The sequence below is a fragment of the Harpia harpyja genome, chromosome Z (assembly GCF_026419915.1).
Source record: "Harpia harpyja isolate bHarHar1 chromosome Z, bHarHar1 primary haplotype, whole genome shotgun sequence".
In the NCBI taxonomy this organism is placed as follows: Eukaryota; Metazoa; Chordata; class Aves; order Accipitriformes; family Accipitridae; genus Harpia; species Harpia harpyja.
The window spans coordinates 78330745-78352901 of NC_068969.1; the positions used below are offsets into that span (position 1 = coordinate 78330745).

Below are 22157 nucleotides of genomic sequence, written 5' to 3' on the forward strand. Positions count from 1 at the left end.
TTGCAAATACTTTTTTCTAGTATTCAGTATTTTTACCAGTGTTCTGGAAGAAGTATAAAATCAGCCCTTGGAAAGTTTAGTGATCTTTGGAGCATAATAATGATGAGGAAGAAAAGATCTGAATAACTTAGCAAAACACACATTTTTTTATTGCAGCTAATATATTATGGTCCATATGCTGTAGAAGTGGGGTTAAAACACAAAAAGGATAGAGACTGTATGTGGAGAAGCTGTAGCTTTGAAAAGGCTGTAGAGATGGCTGCATATCTGGTTAAAAATGAGCTCACTGTGTGACTCCTTTCCTAAAAAGAAAAGTTCCTCTAAGGACCCAGCTGAATCACTCTAAAGAACATTGAGAGGTAACTTGATCCCCACATGTTTATACAGGAAGAAAATATGTGATTTGGGTCTTTTTAATCTAGAGGGGACTAAAGAGCTACATGGCTGTGAGCTACAGGTAGGAAAAGACAAATTGAAAATAAGGTGAATGCAGTTCTACAGCCAAGGTAATTAGCCAGTAGTTTGGCAGCAGGTGTGGTAGACTCTTCATCAGCTCATTTTTTTAAATCAGGTTTGAATATCTCTTTAAAAAAAGTAATGCTTTGCTTTAGCTGTGAAAAGTTGGAAGCTACTGTGTGAAACAACTGTCGTGTGATGTATTCTCTCGCCTACAGTTTCTTCTCAAAAACTGAGTATAGAGCATATATGGTTTTGTATGATGTGTAGAAATTTGTGTCCCAGAAAGATTAAATTGGGTTGGCAAGAGACAGATTCCCATCTTTAACCCCAGTATAAACTATTTAAAAGAATTGGGCTATCATCTGTCAGGTAGTGGGTTTGCTTATTGTGGCTCACTGCTTGAAGGATGAATGTAAAAGCGGAGACATAATGTGTTGTCTTGCTCATGTCAATGGAAGATTCCAGAAGACATTGCGAAAAATACAGAAAATCACTTGTAAAGGTCAAACTAATTTGCTTGCACAGGTTGAAAAAGTCCAAGTGAATAATATGAAAGCTCAAATTATTGAGTATCATTGAAATGAAAGAAGAGGAAGATGGCTTGAATTTAATTTTGCATGAAGTATACTAAGTGAATTTCTTGAGAAGAGGCATACCTGGATTACATTTCTTTTTAAATAATAGTTCTAAGGGAAGAGTATCTTAACCACAGAACAGCCTCCAAAACAGGATCTTTCAAATCCAGAAAATAAATACTCCCTGTTCCTCTGTTCCTTTTCTCTTCTGATGAGAATTTGACATTTACAACTAGGTACTCAAACATAGATAAATATAATCAAGAGAATAGGTTAAGACCAAACTTATGTTCCATCTTTTCAAACAGGGATGTGTTTTTTATGCATCATTACTTTAGGCATTATTCCAGGGCTGACTTGTTGTGCTCTTTCACAGAATTAATTCACTGGGTAATATAGACAGAAACGTGGGGACTGGGAAGTTCACACTTTGTGTCCTGACAGCCTGAACTGATGACTTGATATACATTTATCTTTTTATTCTTCCACGAAAAAAAACCAACTTGCCAAAACATCAGATAATGCTTCAGGGAGGCAAACAATTTTTTCTTTCTTCACTCAAGTACTGAGAGGGTAAAATATTCGTGATGAACACAGACAATGCAGTGATATATCTGCCAAATAACTAGGGCAAATAAGTAAGAAATTATGCTGGTTTGGGAGGGTACACTAATGTTCTACCATGTAGATTTTAAAAGAAGTTGTTTCTTGTTCATTGAGGTGTGTCCTGTAAGCCAATGAAAAGTACTCTTGAGTAACAAACACAATGTAACCCCTTTCTTAAGTCAGAATTCTGAATACAGCTAGTTAGCTAAAAGATCTCAGATAATAATTACTGGATAATTAATGTTTTGAGGGAAAGTGAAATCCAGAGCAAAAAATCCTTGTTGAGTACCATACACATTTTCCAAGTAACTCTATGGCCAAAGGTATTGTTGATTGTTTATATTAAGTTCAACCTGTGGTGCAAACTTTTACTAGACCTACAAGAGGCTGGAGCACAATGAAAATCTGATTGAAGCATGCTTTCTCAGTTTACAGTGAAGCAGCGATTGTACTATCTATATGAAACTGAAGACACTTATTTGAAAAGCAGCGTCTTCCATACCTACTCACAAAGTCATGTTTACAAGTGATATGTTTTTGTAAGACACAGAAAATAGAAATGGTTTCTAAAACTAGATTTTAAATACTTAACTTCTAGGCAAATTGAAAGAGTGGTCCTTAGTACTGTATGGAACATCCATCCAGCCTTACTCACCAAGAAATGATTTTCCAAAAGTGGAAAGAGTGCGCTCTAGTCCAGTTGAAGACCCTACAGAAGATTATGGAACAGATGACTATTCTGGTGCGTACATTCATTTACTCTGATTGGGCATTTACTGAACACATAATAGGTTGAAGGAGTGACCTGACACTCTGCATATGTAAAATGTTCTGTGAAGTGGATTCTTAATTTAAGATCAGAACTTTTTGTTTCATAATTTAAAGTTAGATATTTTTATTTCATCCTTATGAGTTTGTAAGCATGGAGTTACATATTTTTAAGCTACACAACATACTATGAAGAATACACTGCTTTTCATATAAGTATATAAAAATACATATACATACATAGTCACACATATATATGAAGAACATTGTCTTTACATCTGTGTTGTTTGTCATGGATCCCTATAGAAGTTTTTCAACCTTATCATTAGACTTTAATAGAGTTAGATTTTTGGCACTGCAAAATAAGTAAAGTTGGCAGTTTCCTACATGTAATCCAACATTAGGAGCATTGTGTAGATGGTTAGGGCTGATGAATCTTAAGTATAGCTCCACAAGCAAACAGCAGGACAAAGTTCAGTTTTGAAGTTTCTGTTATTACAGTGTCCTGCCACAGCATGTCAGACCCACAGTCCCTATTTTAGATGGAGACCTGCTGAACTCCTTGTTTTGGTGATGAAACACTACCATCTTTGCTGTAAAGGTCACTAACTTCTTAAGTTTTTGTATGAAGCAAACTCACTTTACTTCAAGTTTACTTGATGTTAGGATAAATTTCAAGGTGGCTGCCAAACTCAATGCATTTCATTCATGAGAGAGCAGTGATCCTGAAAGTTATAACTTCACCCATGGGCTTTGTTCACCTACATAAAGGCAGGAGTTGATGGTTCTCTCCTCCCGTAGCAGGAAGGACCTATTTGAAAACTGTAAACATAGGATCATAGAATATCTCGAGTTGGAAGGGACCCATAAGGATCATCGAGTCCAACATGAGTGCAGGTGAGATGGAAGACTTGCTAATCAGCAAGAATTAGCCGAGGCTTTTGCAGCATGTAGCAGCACAGAGGGAAGTGCATCTGGGCCCTGGTGGCTGGTTCCATAGCCACTGGTAGCCACTTGGACCAGTTATTACCCAGCTGGTAACCAGAGTAGCCACTGATCATGTTGTTCATCATTTATGTTGACCTGCTTGTTCTAAGTGTTTTTGCTAATAAGTCCTTATTATGAACTACAGAAACCTTTGCACATTTCTGAATAAAATTCAGAATGAGTTGTAACTCATTAGGAAAGCATCTGTTTGGACCCAGAAATAGTTTCTCTTTGATAGATTCTATAGAAGATGCCACACTTGCTAAAAATTACAAATCACTCTGAATAAATACTGAGGCCAGGATTTGCAAGGTCTTTAGGTACTAAAAAAAGTTGCTCTTGGGGGGAGCCAAATTACTATTTGGAACTCAAATCAAACAGGGGAACAGACTAACTGCATTCTGCATTAAAATACTGTCTCTTAAGGGGTGCTAAGTACTAACTGAGAAGTCTTAATGCTTTCCGCCCCATATTCTGGTTTTATTACAGGTCCCTGCAATGCAGAATGCAGTAAAGTAGGGTGTGATGGTCCAGGACCAGATCATTGTACTGACTGTTTGCACTACTACTACAAATCTAAGAACAACACACGGTAAGACCAAGAGAAAAAATCTTTACTTCATAGATTTCTTAATATATATCTTAACTTCCTTTCCTCTTTTCTTTGCTGCAGTCATGGATAATTCATTTTCCACTGAATTTGGCAAATTTTCTTAGGAGTTAAAAAAAAAACCCTAGCTAATCAGAATTTAAAGTACAGCCTTCAAACACCCTTCTTTGATTATTTCCCCATCTCTTGATTATATTTTCATAAGAGGCTATATATATATAAAACTGTGATAGCTACTACAGCTTCTGTGATTGAGTTTGAACAAGACAGGAAGAAATGTAGATGGTCAAAAATGGTACTGTATGACTGTCTGACAAGGCATTTGCCAGTGAGATAGCATATGCTGTAGGGAAATAAATGGAAGAGAAGAGGCACCTTGATGCAATGCTTTGGAGGGTTACATCTTAGTAAACATCTGATCATTAGAAAAGCAGCAATGCTGAGAAATACTTCTGCTTTGCAGTCATGGTCCAGGAGTGTGGTGGCAGGTTATTTCATTAACGACTCTGCCTTCTCTTCCCTGCTGTCTGCAGGATCTGTGTTTCGACCTGCCCACCTGGTCACTACAATGCAGACAAGAAACGCTGTAAAAAATGCTCACCCAATTGTGAAACCTGTGTTGGAGGCCATAGTGACCAGTGCATGACCTGTAAATCTGGCTACTACCTGAATGAAGTAACCAATAGCTGTATTACCAACTGCCCTGATGGGTTTTACCTGGATAAGAGTTAGTATTTCTTGTTGTTTCTTTATTGTGGGCTACAGAATTTGATCTGGGGAGGTTGCTGGAGTACTTACGAGCAGGAAAAGTGTATGTTGATGCATCTATCTCTTATCCTATTCCTCTTATTAAATTGTTGCCAAGTGTGATCAAGAATCTCCTCAAAAATCTTCCTTTACTTTAAAAACCATCCTTAGTGGCAGGATGTCTTTTCTGCTTGTGGCTAGCAGTAACACTAGCAGAACGAGGGCAGTTCAAGAGCAGGTCAGCCACAGGACAGAGCACGTTATCACTACTCCAGAAAGGGACAGGCAGCACCCACATTCTGAACATGAGGAGTTCCCCATTCACCCAAATTCATATGGTATGGCACCAGATAGAAGAGAGAGCTGAGGAATCTACCATGGCCACTGAACTAGACCTCTAAGAAAAATAGGCTCCTCAGATGTAAAACACAGTTGCAATTAATGTTTCTGGCAGACCTAAGTACCTGCAGTGGTGTGACAACCCAAGAGCAGTAATTCGCTGCCATGTGAGACACCTGCCTTCAATTTCCTCCTGTGATTGCCAAGTAGACTGCCTATGTTTCACTTCTAGCTTTGGCTAGCAAAAATATTTAAACATATTTTCAAATGTGTTTAAAACTGCAGTGACATCAATTATCTTTAGACACATCCTTAGAAGATAAATATGTGCTCAGGAGCTTTGTTCATCCAGGTACCTAACCTTTTGCTGTCTGCATCATGAAGCTGTGTATTTGAGAATTAGTAAAAGCAGCTAGTACTTAAATTCTTCCATTTTTCACTGTGTGAGAACTACAGTAAAGGCAATACCTTTCCACCCAATTAAGATGAATAGATGAAAATTTAGGATTAAATGGGAACAGGTTTTTCTTCTCAGAAAGGTACACAGCACTGCATCTCAAAAGACAGCAGGTCTGAAGAGAGAGAGAGTCATCTCTTAAAGCAGGGAGCTCTTGAGATGAAAAGGAAGGTGTTAAGCAATTTATGTGTTGACTTTGTTAAGGTCATACCTGTTCATGCAGGTGTGTCTTTAAGCACCAAATCAGGAAGACAGAACAGGATGCTTACGTGGAAAGTGTAAGAGGTAAATTGCAAGACAGTCTCTGGAACACATAGTAATCGCTACTGCTTATCACTGTTATATGAAAAGACGATTTCAGTCCATACTGCAAATAGTTAATGTGAATTTAAAATGTTTATGAAGATTTTTTAATGACCTCAAAGCATATTTTTCTCAGGGTACAACTATAACTTCAAATGTTTAGAAATAGATTAAACCACTTGATGTTTGATGGGAAAAGCTAATGATAGGCAGAATTTAGCTATTTTAGTGTAGCTTGCTGCTTCCCTTCCTGATGTCAAGCTAGAAAGCAATAAGTCATGTAGTAATATATCCATACAGTTTTATTAAACATCACTGACCAAGGTTTTCTGGGCTGTTTTCTTTTTTTCCTTTGTAGATAAGATTGTTTGCCGAAAATGTAGTGAAAACTGTAAAACGTGTGTTGAATTCCAAATCTGCACAGAATGCAAACATGGCTTAAGGTAAGGAAATTATGGGTGTCGCTAAACACAATACCTGAAGAGGCTTACAACACTGTGGATACACAATGAAGAACATCAGATAGTTATTTAATCTTGAGTGGCCCTCATTTCATGTGTTCCATTGCTGTTTAGTTTGTAATATAGTATTTTCTTGTGCTACTATGTGCCAGTTTGGCTAACAACAGATTTTTAGAAGACCTTTCATTTAAGGTAAAATAAAAGCCATAGTTATGTGGAAAGCTGGCTTCTTCACTTTTTTGACCTACAGCGTGGCAGTCAAAAATTATTTTAGAGTTAGAGCTGATGAATCATATTAATCTTTCTGATTCATTCCTGTGATAGTTAGAAACTATTTTCTTATCTTTATTGTATTTTTTCATACATCCAGTCATTCACTTATCTCAAGTACCTCAGGCTCAATTCTGTTACAATATAGTGTGCACATATTTTAAACAGCAGTGGATATTTTTTCTTCATAGGGGGACTTAATCATTCTTGAAACTGATAGGTAAAACCTACAAAGCAGCAGTACATATTTCAGGCTCCTTTATGAATGAATGACCTTTTGATCCAAGCAGCAAAGGTCCAAAATCTTATAAAATTCATGACAGAATGTATACTGGCTTTATGCCACAAAAAATATGAAGTTAGTATTAAGTATCTGTAGGGTTTCTTCTTGCAGAATATGAGTGTTCCACGAATGTTTTAACACTGAGCTTTTACCTTCCATCAAAGTGGATTTTCATCCCTTAGTAAAAGCTGAATGTTGTTTGCTTCTACGACATCAATAGCTGGATTCCTTTACATTTTGTAAAGCAATTCTCTTTTCTGTGTATTTATGTTGCATCTAGATTATCCAAGTGCCAGCACAATATTTATTATGAATATCTCTATTTTTTTAAAAGTGACCCTTTGAAAAGGAAGTGTGATCTAATAGGAAGGAAAGCATGGGATCAGATCAGAAAATTGGTCTATTTACACTGTCTGTGAAATACAAGTATCTGCTTCCCTTTTAAAATGTTATTAAATTTGCAGTCCATATTAAGATTCTGAAGAATTTTAACAGACTCAGCATGGCCTTCTGCGTATCAGCAAAATAAAATTAGTAAATTAGCAGTTTAGAAGTTCCTACTATGGGCAAATATGTCAGGAGACCAAAGATCATATAGGTTTGGGACCTTATAGGACACAGTTTCTATGGAAAAGTTATGTCCACATTTTCTTTATTTCCAGGAACTGAGTTTCCCTGTCCATTAGCACAAACAGTAGCTTGTAGCAGCACTGAAGAAAGTAGACAAGTCCATTCACTGTGGGAAGAGAAGGAGAAATTGAAATATAAAAAATTAAAAGAAACTAAACTTCATGTTTTCTTGGGCAATATTAGCAAACTGAGATTGATTTTTGGTAACATTTTGAAAAAACACCATCTGTGTAGGTGTGACAGGTAAATGGAGCCTTGCAGCTCCATTTCATATTCCTCAGTTGTTCGAAACTTGCTGTATTTTATTGGCAGAGTTATCGATGGGCCAGGCCCTGGGTGGGACTTGGGAGACCTGGACTCCAGTTCTGATCCTGTTACTGGCCCATTAAATAAACTTGGGCAAATTACTAGTTTTCCCATCAGTAAAAACATAATAAAGCTACCTGCCTTGTAAAGCACTTTGAGGTGTATGACTGAGGAAAAATAATAAGAAAGCAGGGGTTGTTAGGTTTGTTGAATTGCTAATTTAATTTTTTCTAAACTGGGACCATATACAGTCTTGAAAATTCCCAGTGGTGCTGAGCACCCATGACTTGCTGGATGCAATCTGTAAAGCAGGGTTAGCACTCACTCAGGGTGGTAATCCGGAGCTGAAGAGCACTTTTCGAGAAAGAGTTAAACTGGATGAAAGCTGAGGTTCCACAGAAGATGGCAAACATGGCAGAGAAGTCCTAGCTTAAAAAAAAAAAAAAAAAACCTGCTGTAGGCATCTTATAACATGAAAGCATAAACAGCTACATAGATGGAAGCATGGAAATGTCTCTTTATGCTATTTCTTTTTCCTCTGTTACTCACTCTTTTGTGCTCTCTCTCAAAAGTGCCTGCAGGCAGAATACCTCCAACTGTAATTTTGACAAATCTCCCCAGCCATGCAGAACTGGCATTCAGATAGGAGGTTTCAAAGGAAACTGCTATTGCAGAAAGAGATGGTGATTTCCTTCACTGTGAACCTATTCTTAACCTGTGCTGTAGCATAGTATCCGGAGATGCTGCTGGTGTTTCAAGAGAAGCACGAGATCCTGTTAACAAGTCCCTTAGAATTTTTTTTAATACAGTGGTGCTTGCCCGGTGCCAAATTCCTCATGGGTAATTGCATTTTACATGCCTGAATTTTTAGTACACTTTGGCATTGTTCATATTTTTTTTTTGTCCCCTACTACTTAGTAGTATTTACAATGAGTTTGTAAACAGCTTCTGTATTTCACCATGGGTAAAACTGCATTTCATTCCAACTTGAAGTGATTGCTGTCTCTAAATTTACAAAATATGACCAATGAAGGAAGCTGGTGAATCCTAATATATGGGTTGTTATTTTATTAAAAGGGAACTACTGGGTTTTTGCATGACCTTTTTGTCCTCTGTTGCTGTTATCTGCCCTAACACTGTGTTTTTTTCTTTTTTACAATAGTTTGCATGGCACTAAATGTGCTGTCCGCTGTGAAGAAGGAAAATACCATAATGGTAGAGAATGTGAACCATGTCACCGTTCCTGTGCAACATGTGCAGGTACCCCATGGACATTTATCTGCATCATTTCCTTTCCTCTTGTGTTTTTAGCTCTGACTTTATTCTACTATATCACAGTTGCAGTATAACATGATTGTTTACATGTGAAAATTTAATTCTCTTCATACTTCTTTAATAGATTTTAAATACAGCAGACTTCTTTCGCTAACATGAAAATCTAAGTTTTCTAACTGAAAGTGTGCATAAACTCTTTTTTTCTTTTCTTTTTTTCTGTTTTTTTTTTCTTTTTTTTTTTTTTCTCTCAGTAGAGCTCATTCTGATTTCCAGTAATACCCTCCATTTTCTTTCTGGGATGGAATAAAGACTGATAGATTTTGTGCGAGCTTTAGAACTACCAACAGCCATTTGAGATATACTGAAATTATGTAAGGTTGTTTATTCTAAGCATGTACCTTTATTTCTTGATGTTACTGTTTGAAAGAAAGTAAGGCAGGTAAAACATAGTCTCTAAAATTATAAGATTTGCTATATAGTTAGAGGTGCTGTCTGTTAGGCAACAAGAGGAACTAGCCAGTAATACAGTATATTTTCTCTCTGGTTTAAGGTGCTGGAGTAGATGCCTGTATAAACTGCACACAGGGTTATTTCATGGAAGATGGAAGATGTGTGCAGTCCTGCAGTAGTGGTTATTATCTTGATCACTCTACTGAAATTGGATACAAAAGCTGCAAAAGGTATGATCAGTGTCTGATGTTTGGCAGTATATTAGCTATTACTATGTTGAAAAAGATAATACTTACAAGAACATAAAAAATTGCTGACTTCAAAAAATATAAAAAATATATTGCATGCTAAGCAAATTATGGAAAAGCAGGTTTTTTTCATTTTAATCCGAGTTATATTCATGCAGGTCTTCTAAAAGTGTTTTTTCTTGTACATATATGTGTGTATCCTTCACTTTAAAAAAGCCTGTAGTGAGACTCTAAGTAGATATGCATAGAAATGTAAAATTTACAAACCTGGCAGAGGATCTGCATTTCTCAGTAACAAACAAAAATAGTCAAACTAAGTTTTTTTAACTGCAAGTTAATTACTATTCATAAGGACCATTTCAGTTCTACAGCTGCATATTCACAAACATGGCACAAGTATATTACCAGACTGCTGTCCAAAATAGCTCACCTGACTCAGTGTACAAATGAGTGGATAAACCTTGGACAAGGCTGTGCTGTGCTGTGCAAGGAAGGGACATTTTTTTCTATTCCATTCTTTGTTAAACAAATACCATTTGTTGCCCTTTGGAATCATTTATTACTGACCCACTTTGAGTTCAGGGCAGGAAGGGAATCACCATGTGTTACAGTTTTCCACACAAAAAAATAATAGATACACAATGCAAATATGATGGAGCCAGAAGGGTGATGAAAGGACTGGGCAGCAGGTCAGCCTCTTCCATCCTGTGGCTTTAGCTCATGCCTTGCTGGTGCATGTATGCACAATCAGCTTAATAATTTTGTTGATTACTTCTGCATAAAATTCCAAAATACTAGAATAATGCAGCTATTTAGTAAAAAAGTGTGAATAGAAAGTGATTGGAGGAAAGAAATAGGACTGGGTTGCAGGGGGAGATTAGTAGTAGTAGTAGTAGTAGTAGTAGTGGTGGTAGTAGTATAGCATCTGATACCTCTAGAAACAGCAAACAAGGCCTTTGCAATACAGAAGAGGTCTCCTAGGAACTCTTGCATTTGGTGAGGCCGTAAGACCAACTCCTGCCATTGTCTTTCAGATGTGATGCCAGCTGTTTGGATTGCAGTGGTCAAGGAGACAGAAACTGTACGAGCTGTCCAAGCGGCTATAACCTAGACACTGGTGTCTGTGTAGTGGGAACAGTCTGCAAGGATGGTGAGTGCAATTCTCTGAAAAGATCCATTTTACCACTGCCAGCTTTTTTACATGTATTGGATTGGTTTGGTCTGGTATTCTTCTTTTGTTACAGTCTTGATTTGAAGTCTACATTACTTCATAATTTTTTCACATTTATGAAAAGGAGAAAATACATTTGTGTGTATTAACAAGATTAGTCACATCCACTTTACTTGAACTTTCCTAAAATAGTTTTCCCCCCTGCCAACAACCTACTTTTCTTTCTTTATCTGTTTTTCAAAAGCCATTGCTTTCAAAAGATTTTTATATGAAGACCCTAGTATGCTGTCAGTAGAATCACATTTATTTATTTCACTACTTTGAACTGTGAAAATTCTGGTAAGTAAAAAAGATTTTAAGGGCCTGTAGTATTGCTTGAATTATGTGAAAGAGTAATGAGAACAAAAGAATTCTGAAATAGGGAGCACCCAATTTGTAGTAGAGATTTGAACTTCCTCCAAGTTCTCTGTGGCAGCCAAGATAGCATTCTTATTGCATGTGATTGGCTTAATTACTCATTCCATTCAGATGTCACAATTGCAGATAACACCGTGCTTCCCTAAAAATGTTACTATGTGAACTACTTGTAGATACAACCCAACAAGTGCAGTCCAACAAGAAAATCATACCAGAACAAAGCCCAGTGTTAATCCGCGTGGAAGATACCTGACATCAGATGTAGAAAAGGTTAACAATCACCCTTCGGTCCAGCTCATTTCCGCTGGATTTAGTAGGAGTTTTACCAAAGACTTAAAAAACAAGAAAAAAGAAAGGGTGCAGGATTGTGTCTTGTTTCTGTGGACCTTTACAGCTCCTGTTGGAATTTAGGCCTTCAAACTTTGAAAAGTATCCTGTCCATCATAAAGTTATGTTACAGGTACTGGTAAACCAGTCATGAGACTTTTTCACATCAGGACATTAGCAGTGTCATTGTAATCTGGAGCAAGTCCAGAGAAGGTCAGAGATAGATGGACAAATGCTAAGAGTTTTGAGTAACCACAGTCTCAGTATGGTATTGCAGCTGAATTCTGCAATGCAAACATTTGACATACCAGTTTGGTCTTTAATATGGTTGGATAAATCTCTCTTCATTTGTATACATGCAACTTCAATCAGATACACATGTATTTGCCCAAGACTGGAGACGCCCCATCTCAGTACTGTCTCCCCCATTCTTCCAAGTGCAGCTGCCATGAAAGGGCAACACATCAGTGTGTGTGCCTTCAGGCAATTGCAATGCACCATGCTGGATCCCACCACACAGCACACGTTCTCAACAGTCTAGGATAGCCAAGGAAAGTCCAGAAGGTGGTTTTTTTCTGTTGATTTACAAAGCATAGAGGGTCTCATTTCATTGCCTAACAATCAAGCACTGGTTACTAGTGTAACTTGCTCTATAGGCTTTGCATTTCGGTTGAGAATGTTTTATTCTTTTTCTGTGGTTTGACTGTTTTATTCTTTTGATTCATAAAAAATGAGAACAAATTCCTTCGCTGTAAATATCACTGTTTTCTAATTATTCTCTTTCTAATCTTTTTTTCCTTTTCATAAATGGATACCAATCATTCCCTGTCGGACCACACAATATCTCTTCCTGAAAAAAAAAAAAAAAAAAAAAATGCTGTTGACTGAATTCCTTTTGATGGACCAAATTTCCTACTTGCTACCTGCTCCTGAATGGTCTCTTCAACCAAATCTGCCTGTCTGACCAATTAAACCTTCCTCCATTGTACACGCCATCTTCTCCAAACCTTCAACCTCTCCTCCTTCTCTTGCTGCTGCCCTCTGGAAGCCACGGAAGAGTCCTGGGCCGAGGGAGGATTCTGTATGCTGGTGAAAAAGAACAATCTCTGCCAGCGGAAAGTGCTTCAGCAATTGTGTTGCAGAACATGTACGCACAAGGGGTGAACTGACACCTCCCAGCATCCTCCTGCTCCTGTAGACTTATAGATTAATCTGTATTATTGAAAAAGGAAAAAAGGAAAAAAAAAAAAAAAAGCAAGCCACCTCTCTCTCTCCCCCCACTCTTTGTCTGGGGAGATGGTGAACTGTTTGTTGGAACTTAAATGGAAAAACTACAACGCGCCTACCTTTCATAACTGGGTGTCTAGAGCTGAGCATCCAGGATCACAGAGTCAGTATTGTGTGACCAAAGCATTTGATGCCAAAATTAACGTTTAACTCATGATTTGATTTCCTGTCAACCTTAGGATTATTCCTATTTTTTGAAGGTCCTTTTTCTTCCCTTTATTTCCTGCTTCTTTCCCCTTCAAGATGTTTAAAGAGTGTTTCAAGAATACAACACACGTTTACATGGATTAAAATTAAACAATACAAAAATGTTTGCATTAGTCTTTTTTGTGCTATGTGTATTGACAGGGTGAACTTGAGTTCCTGAGGGGATCAGAAACATCATTAGCTGCAGGACTAAGTTCTAACCCTCTTGTAACAGTATTTAAAAAAAAGAGAAGTGAACATTTCTGCACACATTTCTTTCTTACTTCCTCTGCTGTGTGCTGCTTTTTGTATGACATGCAGTATGTATATATGTTTGCCCAAAATGTGGGTTTGGTCATATAGATTTCATTTTTAGACAGCTAGCTTATTAACAGATATGCTAGGATTTTTATTTTATTTTTTTAAATTGTCAAAGCTATTTCAAATAAACTTAAAAAAAAACATTGTTCCTGTAGTGAACAAATTCAAAAGATACTACTTCTCTTGGTTTGCATAAGCGAGAGTAATGTGTACGCTTGGAAGTCAGAAAACATTGCTAACGTAAGAATTATTCATAAATTATTGTTGTCTTGTAACATTCACAAAAAAGGGGATATTATCATACAGATATGTGGAGCTGTTTCATAGTGCCCATATGTAAATGCAAGTGTGACTATATGTGACAGGATGTGTTTACAGGACTGGATTTATAATTGTGCCAAATACATCTCCAGGAATAATTACATATAGGGCAATAAATCAATGGTTCTCTTGGTGTAACAATTGTGTCATGATGGGCCTTAATCTGCTTTTATCTGCTCACAGTAGAAATTTCAGCAGGAATAGTCCTACTGAGGCCAACAGTGTTACCTCACTGTAATACCATCCTGGGTGGTGAGAGAAGTGGCCGCTGCCTTTCTCTTTACCCAGGCACACAACTGCCAGTACAAATTTCTGTTTAATATATCTTTATCAACTTCACTTAGCATACTGTTTAAAAGACAGTCATTTAGCAGAAAACAGAAAATTGAACTTCAGAGATACTGTTTTCAGGGGATAATACTTAAAATGTATAAAATGTCTTTCTCAGTTATCTTTCCAGGACACACAAATAGAAAATGGATTGCAGGTGTTTAAGCATGTAAATGTTAGAAAATAAAGAGGATCAGAAATGATTGTGGAAGTTTTACAAATGAATGGATACAAACTTATAGAGGTAATGTGCCACGTTTAGCAGAGAGCAGATAAACTATTACAACCTGGTTCGGTATGACAGTGGGCCAGGCAAGCTCCTTTGGTGCCCATTACAAATTTCCTGATAAACATTCAAATTTAAAAGAATTCAGTTTGTGCTAGTTTAACTACTAGTCTGTTACTGCCTCATTTCTCAGTATAACATGTTTAACTAGAACATAATGCTTTCAAAGTTTAAGTTAATTATATATATATATTATATAAATATATATTCATAATTGAGATTTAATTATGTCATGGATTGTAAAGAATTTGTTTGGATACTTACAAATGTCTCTAACACTGTTATAGAGAAGAAATTAATATCTTTGTTTTCTTTAAAAAAACTGACACGTTGTTATATCCAAATTCATTTTTACTGAAAAAATACTGTACATGTGTAAAATGTTCAGTTGTTATTTGTAAAATAGGGTAGTTCTGTTGTAATTGATATTGGCCAAAATCAATGTTATTCCATATTTTATTTTTTCTATTAAATTAACCTAAATTCCTGTTCTTTTGGTCTGGAAAAACATGTTGATAACCTGTAAGTAAAATATCTTTGTTGAAGGGCACATGTAGCTTTATGGTATACAGCACTTAGATACCACACGAAAATCATTGAAACAAATTGGGAGGGTAAGGGTATTTAATTTTATTGCCGATATTTTTGTTTTAAGTGATGAAATTTATGGATGCAGAAATGTCTGGTTTCTGTGGAGGACACCTTTTGTATCATAGCAGTACAGCCATGTCTGAGCCCTACTGGGTAACAACATTGGCTTCCTCTGACCTGTAAGAGTTTGTGATGAGTCTAATCTCTTGCAGACTTAGGATTAAAAAGTGAAATGCATAACTACCCATTGGCTCAGACAGTTTAGGAGGAAGGTTTCATCTTTGCAGTCATACGTGGCCATTTGCACAGTGAGATATTGGTGGCTGTTCACATGCCAATACTGACATCCAGTACACCTCAGATCACAACCCCACACTGCCACTTGAGAACAGCAGGCTGTCTGTCCTTGCCAGTAAATCAAAAGGGCTCCATGTAGAGTCATCTGTGACCCCCGCAGGGTGAGATCCTCCATTGGCATTAGCCGATGCTCTTGTTCATTTCCCACTTAGTCCTACAACCTGAGTGGAGACCAAAGTGGCAACTTATCCAAGAAGTCATATATTCAGATGAAGTTTTAATACATTCACTGAAGAATTTCCTGAAAAAAACCCACTTTTCAGCCTTAAACATCTCATTGTCACCAAACAGGAGTTAGGTCATCATTTTCATAGTTTCCCTGTCAGTCCTGGGAGTAAGCGTATGTGGCATGGCACATCCTTAGCCGTAGTTTGGTAAGACCACACCTGGAAAAAATGTTGGCCTAACCCTTACACCAAGACTGCATGAAGAGCAGCTTCTTTCAGCTCCCACCCCACCATCATCTTCCAACTGGCATGAGAAATTCCATCAATCGTGGTGTCTTTTATTGTGAAGATTTCATCTTCTTTGGGTAGGAAATGTACAAAGGATGATAAAAAAATTGTTATAGCTCTGGCCAAAGAAACCTGCTCTGGAGGGTCTATCTGTAAATGTTGAGCTGTGAAGTCTCACAGACAAGTAAGCATAGAACTGAGTTTTAGGCTGAAAACCAGTACTTTCTGGTGTCAGCTCCAACTCTTTGATCATTTTTATTTGTGATGCTTTAACAGTAGTGGCCAGATGCAAGCAGAATGCATAAGCAGCACAATAGGTAGTCCTTGTACAAGAGGATCACTGCAGCAACATGATTGCAATTGAAGGAAGCTAGTTTGCTCCCAGCTGCAGAGTTTTCTTAGGTGATCGATCCTCGCTCTGTGATTCAATGGTGAGTAGTTTGCAGTGTTCAGTATTTGACACTGGTTTTGGCATGCAGAACCATTTTAGGAAGATCAGAAGCTGCTAAGCATGAACAAAATGATACTTTTCTCCATGTCTGAAAGGACTGTGGATGGTATACATCCAAATCTGTTCATTGATTTCTGCCTTATTTATATCACAAGTCAAAAAGCAATGACAAATTGAAGATGCTCTTCTAGTTAAGACATGTCACTTCCATGGTAAAATGTTTGCCAGTTCACATCTGTTTAGGAGAACCCTTACACAATCCTTGACTTAAATGCAAACTGAACACCCAAGTAGACCTCCTCTTTACTAAAAGTCTCAAAGACAATGACAGCTTTGGTCCAAAAGAAAAAAAAAATCTCATACATGTGCTAACACTATTTTTAACCAGAAAATGTTTAGCATGCCCCAGACCTGAAGAACATCCTGCAGAAGCCTATTGTGTGGGGGTGTCATTTTATAAAAGAAGTGTTTCCTTTTCTGCGATGGGGTTACAGCCTTCCTCCCTTTCTAGCTGCAGCTCTCCACCTCAGCCACACACCAGTGTTGTGGTATCAGCAAATCAGATACCTGCCAAGATACGTCAGTGGAAACCTTTTGCTTCTGACCAGTAGCTCCTGTGGCTTTTGGCTTAGACCCTGCCTACCCACACAACAATCTCCACTGGCATAACCTGCCTTTTTCTGGGGAGGCTTTGCAAACTCCCCCTCTGTGGAGAACACTGTTTTCTAATAAAGATTTCCCTATGAGACCCTACAGACTACCCCAATCTCTATTGGGATTGCAACTTTCCAATATCCTATGAAATTCTGAGCAACCCCTGCTACTGAATATATGGTATAATAGCAGGGCTGCTGCTTGTTCCACATTGTCAGGTAATGATAAGAGGTATGACAGTATGAGCCCTGAAGATGAGTAAACCTATATACAGAGATACTAGAGCTGATTACAGCAATTTCACCCATCACTAAGTACAACTTGCAACTGGTGATGACCAAGTTTATCTCTTAATAGCCACATCACAACCAAAGTGAGCATTATCTGTATGAGTGGCCAGTTTAGGTAACTAACTGCTACTTTTTAATGAAATTATTTAATGAACTGAATGACTGTAAGAAGGCCTGTTATAAATTCAAGATTCCTGTAAAGACATTTAAGTGACTGCTTGTATGAGTCAAAGCTTTCAATTTACAGTGCAACTCGCGGAACAATAACTTGTCTGTGATCCATTACCATGCCTTATATTTATATTGGATATGCCATTGTCATGTCATTGGTACAGAATGAATCAAGAAAAGTTCTGCCATTAGATGTTTGTGCAAAATATTTTAAGCAAGCATTAAAAAATTTTACAGCATACAAAGAAAAATCCTAGTCAAGTTTTCATCAAAAGAAACTGACACCAACAACAACTTGCATGAAATTGTTCAGAATATGCAGTTTCAATGAACATTTTGTTTATCAGGGGAAAAACTGATTTCTTTTTTGCATAATATTTATTTACTTGTCTTACTTAAACTATCTTGGGAGATTTCAATTTTTGATGAAATTGATTATCTGATTATTTACTACTACCTGTCATGAGAGTGTATTGGGGCTTAAATCCTCCTCATTGGCAAGGACTAAAGAATTGTGGGTAGCAACACAGTGTCCTTGAGAACAAACTAAGGCTCCGAACCTTAGGATTGCATCCAACCAGTGGAAATGCAACCAACACCTGCATTTCAACCATTGGTTCCACACTGATGAGCAAAGAGGATTCAGATGTATTGAAGTCCTGCGACATTTCTGTGAAGTCTCAGAGTAGAGTAACATTGGGTCTTACTAGGGAAACTGTTCTGAAATCCTCAGGATAAAGCTAGAGAGATTGCAGTAATGTACACCTGCTGTGCAAGGGTAGCAAACACCACCACAGAATTATATTTTAATAGCCACACTATGATTGAAACAATGCTGGAAGGACTTTCTTTCTGGATTAGAAATCAATATTTATTGCATAAAAACAGAGCCAACATTCACTTCTAGCATGGGAAATGTAGCCAAAGGAAAGCATATTATGGTGAGAAGGCTCTGAGCAGTTAAAAAAATAATTCTGGTAAGCAATAAATGCAGCCTTTCAGTACCACACCAAAGGCTGATTTTTGTTACATCTCCTTTTTATGAGCAGCTCATGCATTTGCTGCCAAACATGGGCAAGACACAGCTTAGAAGAATGCCCCTTGTACAATCATTTATTTATCAGTGTTTCTCAGTGTTTAGGGGATGGATTTGTTGAAGGTCTTCCAGGAAAACATCACTTTTCGAAGCAAAAAATACTGTCCCATCACAAAACACAGTAGACATCTTTGCTTTATGGTGTTATGCAATGAGCTGATTAAATACCCATTTTTCCAACCAGCCCGGGGGGGGAAAGCTAGAACCTCGACAGGCGGTGAATATTTATTTACCCAAGGAGAATTAGTGGCTTCATCATGCAAACTCAATAACAGCACTGAATGTTCACTGGAGCAGGACTAGTGTGATATAGTCATAATGCAGATAATACTGCATATCTTTTCCATTTACAATTGTCCTTGGCCTGCCCACTGCCCTCCTCCTGATGCCTGCAGATGTTCTTTGAGATGTGGGTTGAAAGGAAAATCTAGCACCTGGTTACCAGTCCCCATGGATTGCATTGCTGTCAGCAATTATGACCATGCTAATGTGCTGTTCTGTGCAATGCCACTGGATCAAAAGACAGAAATAACTCAAATATTGATTTCCAAATAAAGTAGCCCCTTTTCTTACTCCAAGAGCAAGGCCATACTAAACTGGTGTAAATGCTGCTCCTGCTGGGTCTGCCTCTAGCACAGCCTCCTTGAACACTTTCAATCCCAAGGCTGAAAATAGGGTTCAAAGAGCTCCCATAGCCAAACGGCACCACAAAGACTCTCTCCAGCTATTTCTGAATTAGAAGGGCTGTATCATTTACCCATTTCTACACTCTCAGCATGGAGCATGTGATTGTTAAAGGGAACATCCTGGACGGTGCTTTCCAGGGTAATCATCAAAAGCGATCACCATGGCTTTTCCTGAAATGCTTATAGTGGATACGAGGAACCAGCAGAGATTTTAAGCAAGGGGAGATCACCAGTGTAAGGGTATTGAGTTGGCTGAAGAGTTACAGATAGAAATAAAACTTACTCCTTTATACCTTTCATTAAAAGACTTTATTTGGTCTGGTCCTTACTTCCAAGGAGATAAACTTTTATCTTTCTGGTAGATTTCTTTCGGGCTTTAATATGTACTCATCTCCCCAAACTAAACAGAAATTGCACTTGATTAGCAGTATGAATCTATGTTGTTGTATCTTGGGACAATAGTTTGCCTGCTGAAATCTGCCCAGTTATCAGCAGATCAGCGGATCTGTGTTCACATCCTGATTAAGTTGGAGATCTCCAGTACAAACTCTCTGTGCAGGGGTCTCTCTGTTTGAGACAAATGACACCACTGAAACACCGCCCTGAGACATCCAGCTCTTCCCATTTCAAGTTTATGTCTATCCAAGTCAGACTGCAGAAATCCTGTGGACAGGGAAGGCTGTGTGTATACAAATTACATACTCCTTGCTGTGTAACATAGGAGAGAGACACCATGCTACCATGGTTGACTCTGGAATATGATATGTGTTTTCCTCCAGCATTGAAAGATCCTATCTTTAATGTGCTCCAGTTGCAAATAACACCAGCTGTACTCAATGTATACAGTCAGCTTCCACCTTTCTTTTGCATATTTCACAGGAAACTACGTGGATTTCCAAAGCAGTACTATCAGCATGATGAGATAATTTTCAGTGAGATTCAGGCATCTCCATTCCACTGCCCTTTAGGAAATTCCCAGCTACTGAGCTTCACAAAAAATAGGAAGCTTGACAAGATCAGACAGGGAAATTTCCAGCTGGGAAGCTCCAGAAATGGAGAGGCTAAACAGATTTTTTTCCATTGTCAGTCTAAAATTTTTGAGAGTGCTGTAGTATTTGCCCCTCCTTCAAGAAGTGACAAGGGTACAGAACAAAGCATTAGCAATACAGATTGGGATTACTCCATTCCCCTTCCCACTTTCTCACAGGACTGTAAAATTTCAGGCTCTAGGTGAGCAGCAGAAAACATTGCCAGGCTTTGACCTTTGTGCTTACAGAGGCAAGGGAGAAGCCCTGATCCCAGCCAGCTTTTACTTGCAGGCATCCACATTATTAGTAGAAATGGAGGTTTAAAGCTAATTTTTAAAATGCTAAAAAAATTACTACAAATGGAGGTTTAAATCTGATTTTTAAAATGCTAAAAGAATGTCCTTCTGGAGTCTATTTATGCTCACCCAGTATCCCTGAGGGCTCTGGCTCTTCAATGGGTTTCTAACAACCATTGTACAAATACTACATAGAAATGAAGGAAGAAACACACAGAATAAAGAGGGTAAAAAAATCCCTTTGTGATCCCTTTGTGATCAGCAAAAAAGGCAGCTTTGGCTAATGTAAATATTTTTATTCTGCAAGGGAAAGAATAGAGGGCTGTGTAAGATAGTGTAGTTGATAAAGGCAGTTGCCTCTCTCCTGCCTGTCACGACTAAAGCTAACCTAAGGCTCTGTGTGATCTCAGCTAATCCTGCAACAAAAAGCCCCTTCATCCTAAAATAATTATATCACACTCTACTCCACACACCGCTGTTCAGGGAAGAGATGCTCAGCCCTTTTCAAGATTCTGCTTTGTCTCTTGGCACAAGGGGGAGCTTCAGTGACTTAGGAACCAGCATCCTAATTTCAGCCTTCTGGTTCATTGCTGCCTGGAGCACTTTTGAAAAGATGACTTCCAATCCTGAATCCCTCTGATCACCTCAAATCATAGCACCCCAAAGTTTTGCCCATGAAGGCTATCTTCTTTGTCCCTTCTGCACATCCACATAGGGAGACAGAAATTTGGTCATTGTGTAAAACAGCTGAGTGAAGAATAATTAGCAGGAGACTGAAAGCTGAAGCTAGACAAATAATTGGAAACCAGGCTCAAATTTTGTATGACTGCCCAAAATTCAGGGGGGAAGGAAATGCCATAATCTCCATGTCCTAACATTTCCAAGATGAAGACAAGATTTCTTTCAGGGAGCTGTAATCTATCGAATATTAAAGTTTTGGGCTAAACAGAGGGGTAACTTTAAGAGGAATCCTCAGGGTGAATTATAATGGCTTGTTATATGCAGGTTAGTCTAAGTAAGTTCCTTATGGATTTAAGCTTTATGGATAAATACTTCTTCAGCAAAACTCAAGGAGCTGATCCCACAAGCCAGCCAAAATAAAATGTATCAAGGCCAAACATGGAAAAAGCAGAGAGCTCCCTAGGAGAGAATCCTCTTGGTTCTCACTGCTGATTGATGAAAAACAATTCCGATCAATGTTTTGTTATCTGCTTTGTGAAACCTTTGTAATCCATAAGATTACATACAAAAGCCCAGGCTCCCATGAAAGTAAACAAGCAAAAGGGAGGTATTAAGGTCATTTTTTCATTGATTATAAAGAAAAGTCACTGAGGCAACGCTATAGAAGATAACCAATGAGCATTTTTAAATTAGACGAAGTGATGTTTTGATTGAGAAAAGTGGGGAAGTAACACGTGACTTGCAGTGACTAACTCTCATGGGGAGGCTACAAGAGAAAGATTCATTTATGACTGCCAGCAGATAAAACCATGTATCTCCAGGCCTAACTTACAAGGACAACTTCACACCTTCATCTAACTGGTCTCCTGAAACACCCTGTGCTGTCAATGAATGGCACACCTTTTGAAAAGCAGGAAAGAAATAGTGACAAGATAAGGGCTGTACACTTAATACTACTTATGCAAAGACATAGCAACGACC

At 38.0% G+C, this 22157-nt stretch overlaps 1 protein-coding gene across 2 annotated transcripts in view; it reads left to right on the forward strand.

Annotated features, from left to right (window-relative positions):
* The window catches only part of PCSK5 (proprotein convertase subtilisin/kexin type 5), a 257932-nt gene that overhangs the window by 185568 nt on the left and 50207 nt on the right, over nt 1-22157 (forward strand). The window contains exons 14-21 of one of the 2 annotated variants that reach the window (XM_052776736.1): nt 2239-2382; nt 3885-3987; nt 4539-4732; nt 6210-6294; nt 8964-9061; nt 9627-9756; nt 10809-10924; nt 12738-17616. In XM_052776736.1, coding sequence (XP_052632696.1) covers nt 2239-2382; nt 3885-3987; nt 4539-4732; nt 6210-6294; nt 8964-9061; nt 9627-9756; nt 10809-10924; nt 12738-12853 — 986 coding nt within the window. In that variant the 3' untranslated portion in view covers nt 12854-17616. Of the gene's footprint in view, nt 1-2238; nt 2383-3884; nt 3988-4538; nt 4733-6209; nt 6295-8963; nt 9062-9626; nt 9757-10808; nt 10925-12737; nt 17617-22157 lie in introns of those variants that run through there. The other variant, XM_052776735.1, reaches the window with a different exon arrangement.